The sequence below is a fragment of the Condylostylus longicornis genome, unplaced genomic scaffold (assembly GCF_029603195.1).
Source record: "Condylostylus longicornis isolate FDR11 unplaced genomic scaffold, ASM2960319v2 ptg000162l, whole genome shotgun sequence".
In the NCBI taxonomy this organism is placed as follows: Eukaryota; Metazoa; Arthropoda; class Insecta; order Diptera; family Dolichopodidae; genus Condylostylus; species Condylostylus longicornis.
The window spans coordinates 1,374,856-1,382,880 of NW_026578130.1; the positions used below are offsets into that span (position 1 = coordinate 1,374,856).

Genomic DNA, 8,025 nt, shown 5'->3' on the forward strand with positions numbered 1-8,025 from the left:
ATACGAACTTGCTATGAGTGGACAACTATTGAAGTCGTATGGTAGCTAGCACATGGAATCAAGAAATTTCAGTGATTTTTATCACATATAGCAATCCCAATAATATATTTGCTTGGGTGAAATTTCAATATTCTCCATTTGCTTCAATAATTTCTGAAGTATGATGAAACATAGCCAAATAATTTTGAATAGACTTCCCGCATTTACTATTATAAATCATTTGTGCAAGTTTAGAGAGCTTATAGCTTAAGTGGGTTTTGAGTGATCGTTCAGCTGATCGGATGGGAGGTCAGACCAACAGACACATTATTTCTTAGCATTTCAAACGAAAAGGCAAATTTATATAACCAATTGAATATACGTTCGTATGCGAGAATAAAAATAAGTATAATGTTATACAAAAGTTAAATAACAGATAAAATGAATCTAATAATATTGTGTTTTATAAAACTATGAAGTCTTGTAACTACATTATATTTTCATTTTTAAAGTTGAATAGAAATTACTCGAAAAGTTTCGTACCAATTTATAAAAATTTGGCCTATCCCAGTTCAGATTGGCCTATGCGTTTTCCAGTTATCACTAGGACCAGGACATCGGACGAACGAAGACATAGGAATATTGATTCAGAATTCGACGTTATATACACAAGAACAAATAAATATATGCTTATATCTCACAGGTCTTTTAGGTGCTAGCGGTAATTTTGAGTTAGAGGAGGAGTAAATTTACAATACCCTTCGAATATTCGTTATCGTATACGAGTAAAAGAAACTCACAATATTAAAATACAATGTTAATGTTTGTATAAAAAATTTTAAAAATTGTTTAAATATAATTACCTAATTCTTTAATTTATTTATACATATACATATACCGTATAACAATTTATTCAACAATTAATATTTGTTTTTAAACTGTGGACACTAGTTTTTAAGTATTAAGTGGTTATTATAATAAAATAATATCAAATTGGAGTCTCCGTTTGTAATAATTAAACTGAAATAAGTTTATGTTAATTCATAAATTATGAAAACAATAGACATACTCAAAAATTAAATCAACTAAATGTCTGTTCAAAAGATTTTTTCCTCGGCTTTTATATGTTGTATTTGTAATAATTTCTGTGGAAATATTAACACAATATCTTTTAACATAGTTAGATAATTTCAAAAATATTGAATACAGGAAGTTTTCTATAAATGTTTGTACGGTGCATTTGTTCTGAGTAATTTGTTTCATAAAGCTTCAAACCTGACTACTTGCTTTCTATCTTATCCTTTGAGTTAACTTGTAATAAACTCCTTTGAAAATAAAGCTTCCGTGTTTTAGATCAACTAAAAATTCATTTAAATTAAAATTTAAAATATCTCTTTCTCGGCAATAAATTAACATTATTTTAGCTGGATTGTTAATAAAATGAAATTTTTAGCTGTGTTTACTCGACGACTTCTTCAAGAATAGATACGGTTGACATACGTTTCATTCCTTTTGCAAATAAGCTTCATCAAACAGTGATGCAAAATTCGTCATGTATTGACAGTACTGTCAACAACGCCACTATTGAGAGTAAATGACACAGTCCATTATCATAAATGTAAAGAAAATTTTAATTCGTTCCCCATCGTTATATAATGTTGTTTTAAACGAGAAAATTACACCATTTCGTTATTCTTCTTTTCCATGATAAATTTGAAGTCATAACAGAATTAAAATCAATATTCATATAATATACAAAAAAATAAAAAATTCTTTGTTTCCTGACCCTCATGAACATATCCTAAGTTTGTACTCGTTATATTAGTATATTTATATACGAGTATGTATGTATGTAGGTACTCCACATATTATTATTTAACAATTATTTAAAAACAATTTAAAATGTAAAATTGACATTTGACTTATTTAAAATTAAAATGTTAGAAATCAAAAAAAAAAAAATCCAAAAATAATACAAACAAAATTTTTTATATTTTGTTTTTTTTTTGGTTTTTAATACCACAATATTAAAAATAATCAGTTTTAAATTTTCATTCGTCGAGTGCAGTTTACTCTTCGGTTAATTACAATTTTCGCTATTGTTCATAACTAAATTTTTAAATTTTATAGAAAACTGGAAACTTGTTGTAAATTTAATAGAGAAAATTTTTTAATTTAATAATATTCACAATAATAATATTCACAATAATAATAAAAATAATTATATAACTATGGATATGTACGATTTTTCGGGCGATGGAATGAAAAAAGATGAAAATTTGGTAAAGCATTCACAAATAAAGGATTATTTTAAAGGAAAAAGTGTTTTACTAACTGGTGGCTTAGGATTTTTGGGACAATTATATGTTGAAAAATTATTAAGGTAAAATTTTCAAATTAAATATATTGGAAAAAATTTAATGTATTTTTGTAGGTATCTAGTAAAAATTGAAATATTTTCACACATTCCGGAAAAATATTCTTATTAATCTTACTAGTCAATTAGATCTAATTTATATAATATCACATTATTTAGATGAAGTTTCCAGTAAATTCCTTCACATTTTCCTCAAATACAAGAAAATGAAAACTCTTATACGATATGAACAGTTTTTTTAAGGAAATCTTAAGTAGTTCGAATAAAACGTGTATTTTTTTTATCCTTTTCAAACTGCTGTTGAGGAGAGTAGGGTTTCGATTAAACCTCTCCATCTCTTTCTATTTTGGGCGATAGATCTTATTTGCGCCCAAGTTTTTACACCATGTGTTCTTAGGCCTACCGATGCTTCGCCTACCCTGGGAATTCCATTTCAATGCTTGTTTGGCTATGAACTGCTATAGCCTTCTCAGTATGTAGCCTATCCATTTATATTTCTTCTTTCTGATTTCTATTTCTATCGGGTTCTGCTTGTACGGGTCCCATAGGTCACTATTTCTAATTCTGTTGGGTCAGAATATTCGGCAGATGTTGCGTGAGCTTCTAGACCCTCTATAGTCTAGGAAATGCCACCATAGCTATCTTGAGCTTATCCTCAATGTCATTGCATGACCCTTTTGAACTTATAATGCTCTACAGGTATGTCAAGGAATTTACATCTTCTAGTATTCTAGTATTTCATCATCTACTTCAAATTTTTGATGATTTGTTGTACTTATTCTGATGGTCCTTGTTTTCCGCGTGTTTATGTGCAGGCCAAGTTCCATTACGCAATCTTCTAGATTGTTCAGTTTTTGCTTCATGTTTTCGTTTTTGCAAGATAAACATTCATTTAAATCACAATTTAATTTTCAGAATGTCAGATAGTAAATTTTAAGAATGTCAGGTAGTAATTTGTTTATATGTACAGGCTATATTTAAATATAATGCCAAATATGTGTATATATGTAAAATTTTTTATTGTATTTTACGAAATGATCAAAGTCTAATTTTTAAAAAGTAAAGTAGTATTGAAAATATTATTAAATTTTATATTGCGGCAGCATGATTTAGAAATTCCATAATTTACAATGTATTTCAATAATTTTACTTATTTATTCATAAATACATAATTAATTAGAAATTTAAATAAACAACAAGCTGAGTTTAAGATAGGTTAGGTTATGGAAGATATGGAATATACTTTAAGCTAAAAATAAAATTAATACAATATATTAAACTCCAAATGCGACTTTGTGTTATTAATAATTAGACTTGTATGCGTATGAAAACAAACCTTCATATTACTATAGGTTCAAATTTACATTAATATTTTTTTAAGTATAATGCTACGGGAAAATAAATAAAAATAAATTTATTCAAAATAATTTTATTCAAACTTATAAGAACGAAGAATTTTTGTTTTAACAAAGCAAAAATCGAATTGTGTAATTAACATATAAAAATTGTTATACCCTATGCCATGATAGTCTGATTATAAAATCAGCCTAATATAATAGCTGAGCAAAATTTTTGAGACGTTTATAAACTATGATTCGCCACGATTTTCCACATTCCATTGAATTACCTCAATTAATTTTTAAAATATTCAGAATTAGCTTTTATGATTGAATGGCAGCTCTCAACTGATTATTCAAAAACTTCCATAATATATCTGAGCTATAATTAGACACATGTCTGTCTAATCTTATGCAGGTAGTTTAATTTTTTTTTAAATAATTTAAATTATTTAGATTTTTTACAACAGCGGTGTTTTTTTTTGGAATAAAAACAAATTCTAAAAGTTTGGTGTTATTGGCTCTTCTCATTCGATGAATTAATCTTCGAATGGATGGACGGCAGACGGAGGACTTCTCTAAGGTGTAGGGTATAAAAAAACAATTGGTGCAAAATTTTGCAAATGGTCTCGTAACTAATTAATATGATTAAAAAGTCAATTCGGTTCATTTATTTAAGTTTTTCACATATTTGATTTTATTCTCCTGACATTTTGTATATAAATATGTACATATATAACATATTGATATGTTTGTTGCGTTCCATTTCAGAGTATGTTCAACATTCTTAAGTGTGTAATACTCTAAGTGTATAATGCATCTTACTTCACGAGGGAGCGCAACATGTACTAAGAGTAGTGAGAGAATTGTTAATATACATTTTTTCCGGTAGATGTCTTTATAATTTTTAAATTCGTTGCTTTGTTTTTATAAATACAAGACAATGTTGCGTTTGCTAATTGCTATTGAATAGTAATATTCACCATACTAAGTTATAACCAAAAGTTATTTTAAAATTAATTTTCCAGTGATATGCCATATGACCACATTTATTGAAAAATATTGTTGCGGAGACCTCTTTAAACATTGTACTTAGTTCAATATCGCAAAGCAAGAGTTTCAATGTATGAATTGCCGTAATATGAGCGATTATGTAAATTTTGAGAATATTTTGCGATTCCTATGTAATATATAAAGCTTATTCAATAATCTTATTCAATTTAATGAATATAATTCAATATAAAGAATTTAAATTTTCTGAAAATAGTTTTACTTAAGGTATATGAAAATATTTTATTTTGAATTCTATTGAAATTGTAATCAAATTGTACATTAAATATTTTTTCTTACATATTATTTCAGATCAGATGTCAAAGAAATATTTCTGGTTGCACGAGACAAAAAGGGTAAAACTGCAGAACAACGTTGTCTAGAGGAATTTTCAGGCACCGTAAGTATTTTTGAGCTGCACTTCATATTTTTAATATTTAAAAACAATTTCTTTGTAGCACTTTTGTAAATTGAAAGCCCACGATCCGAATTTCTTTAAACGTATTCGTATTGTTTTGGGAGACATCAAACTCGAAAATATTGGAATTTCTGATAATGATTTAAAAGATATTTATGAAAATGTTAATATAGTTTTGCATGCAGCTGCTGATGTTCGATTCGATGAAAAATTAGTTAATTTGATTTTAACGAATTTACGTGGAACTCGTGAATTATTAAAGATTTCTGAAAAAATAAAGAATTTAGAAGTTTTTGCATATATATCAACAGGATATAGTAATTGTAATCGTAAAGTAATTGAAGAAAAATTTTATGAGCCACCAGTTGATTCTGAAGGAATAATTACATTTTTTGAAAAATTAAATCAAATTGAATTAGATGAAATCGAAAGATTAACTGATATTATAATTAAACCATGGCCAAATACTTATGTTTTTTCAAAATGTTTATCAGAAGACTTAGTGAGACGATATGGTAAAAAATTTCCAACAATTGTAATTAGACCAACTATTGTAATATCAACACATGAAGATCCAGTACCTGGTTGGTGTAATAACATTTATGGTTTAAATGGTGTCTTAGTTGCATGTGGAACAGGTGTATTAAGAGTTATGCCATTTGATAGAAATTTAATTGGTGATGTTGTATGTGCTGATCATGTTACAAATTCAACTTTAGCTGCCATGTGGTATACCGATTTAAAACAAAAAGAATTAAATCAAAAATCAATAAAAAATAATATAAAAGAAATTTTAAATCCTGAAGTTTATTATGTTGGAACAAGTGTAGAGAAGCCAACAACATGGAGTACGTAATTTTAAAATTCGATTTTTATTGTTTGTTTTATGATAATTATTGTTGTTTTTTTGATTTTTGTAGGAGAAATTGCTGAAGCAACAAATAGAGAATGTACAAAAAATCCACCGGCTAGTGCAATGTGGAAACAATGTGAAAATGATACTGTTTGCCCGTTCTTATTCTTTTACTATTCAATTTTATTTCATTTTATACCGGCTATATTTATTGACATATATCTTACGTTGGCCAAAAAGAAATTAAGGTTTGTAAAGCTTACTTTTAATTCTAAAACTAATTCTAAAGTTTTGGAACATTATTTTTAAAAATTACTTAATTAAACAGTACTCTTTCGATGCAGTAATCAATACCATAAGTGTTCTAAATCAAAGCTCAAACAATTTTTATCCTTATTTTGTTTTATCTCGGATAAATTTGGCATTTGTGTAAAATTAGCTCACTGAAGATTAAAAGGTTTCTTATATTTGGAACCATTGATTAGCGGGTGAAAATTATCGGCGATATTAACTTATTCTTGAATTGTATGTGTTCCAAATATTATTGCTTGCTATTGTATTAAAATAATTAATCTTAGACGAAATGAATTCGATTAAAAAATTCAAGGATAATTTGAATTTTAATGTCATTATAAAATTTTTTTTCTTCTTTTTTAGGTTTATGCCAATTTATAGAAAAGTGCAAAAATTTATGATAGCATTGAAATTTTTTATGCAAACTGAATTTAAATTTACAAATAACAATATTAAAAAAGTTATTGATTCGATGACACCAGATGATGAAGAATTTTATCCAAGCGATATTAGAAAATATGATTGGCAACATTTTTCATATAATTATGTATTGGGTTTAAGAAGATATATTGGAAGAGAAGATCCTTTAGATACCAATTCATATAAAAAATATAACAGATTTGTATATTTACATACAATATTTTTGGCAATATTCTATGGTTTTCATTTTACTATTTTATGGTTTTTTGTTAAAAGATTTGATTTAATTAATTGTATGTACAAATTGTTATTTTGAATTTTTAATATGGTTTTAATATAATAAGTTATATAAGGTATAATAAAATTAAAATAAATAAATTTGAATTAATTTCATTTTGAAAATTGCCAGAACAATTAATGTTTAAAATTAATAAAATTATTAAATTAAGAATAATATATGTAATTTTTGATCTACATAGTAAAATTACAAAAAAATAAAATTATATAAGATCAAATTATTATAAATTTCAGGAAAGTTTATGAGTTTACAAGAATTTTAATAGAATTTGTAATTGAAGTTAATTTTTGCGTTTTTTTTTTGAAATTCGATTAACAATAAAGCTCTCGTAAATTCGTCATAGAATTATAAACGGAATTTTAGAATTTAATTTTACTCAAAATAGCATTTGATTATTAGACAGTGAAAATATTCATAAATATAAAAATATTATAAAGTTCTATTATTATTAATAATTTATTTTTGAATAATGAGCGTATAGGAATCTTATTTTATAATTGAATTTAGTGCTCCTTATTTTTATACCCTGCACTTCGTGAAGGGTATATTAACTTTGGTATGGAGTTTGTAACTACTTGAAGGAGTCGTTTGCGGTATGGACATATATATATATTCTTGCTCAGCGTAAAATTCTGCGTCGATTTAGACATGTCCGTCCGTCCGTCCGTCCGTCCGTCTGTCCGTCCGTCCGTCCGATCGCACGATAACTCAAAAACGAATAATGCAATCGACACCAAACTTTCACAAGTTGTTTCTTTTGTGCCAAGGACGAACCCTATTTTTATTGGACTAAGTCGGACAACGGGTTCAGGTAGCTGCCATACAACTCCAAGAGTTTATTTTAAATATTTAAAAAACTAATAAAGCTATAAATATAAAATTTTGTATACATGTGTTCAATTATATTCTACACATGCTCTAAAAATTATAATGGGATAGCTGCACCGGTTCGGGTGGCTGCCATACAACTCCAATAGCAAATTTTTTATATTCAGCAAA

General features: G+C 26.7%; 1 protein-coding gene across 1 annotated transcript; it reads left to right on the top strand.

The window, feature by feature from the left end:
- The first annotated feature begins 2,052 nt into the window (after nt 1–2,052).
- LOC129616115 (fatty acyl-CoA reductase wat-like) lies at nt 2,053–7,145 on the top strand. Its single transcript, XM_055531586.1, has 5 exons — nt 2,053–2,362; nt 5,056–5,143; nt 5,202–6,009; nt 6,082–6,262; nt 6,672–7,145. Exons 1-5 carry the CDS (start codon nt 2,211–2,213, stop codon nt 7,042–7,044), a joined length of 1,602 nt encoding a protein of 533 aa, XP_055387561.1. The 5' UTR covers nt 2,053–2,210; the 3' UTR covers nt 7,045–7,145.
- Nucleotides 7,146–8,025: the final 880 nt, after the last annotated feature.

Excerpts from the sequence above, each read along its gene's own strand:
- LOC129616115 (XM_055531586.1), top strand. The coding sequence starts at position 2,211 with ATGGATATGTACGATTTTTCGGGCGATGGAATGAAAAAAGATGAAAAT. Across the intron at positions 2,363-5,055 it reads TATGTTGAAAAATTATTAAG|ATCAGATGTCAAAGAAATAT; the intron begins GTAAAATTTTCA and ends ATATTATTTCAG. Across the intron at positions 6,010-6,081 it reads AGAGAAGCCAACAACATGGA|GAGAAATTGCTGAAGCAACA; the intron begins GTACGTAATTTT and ends TGATTTTTGTAG.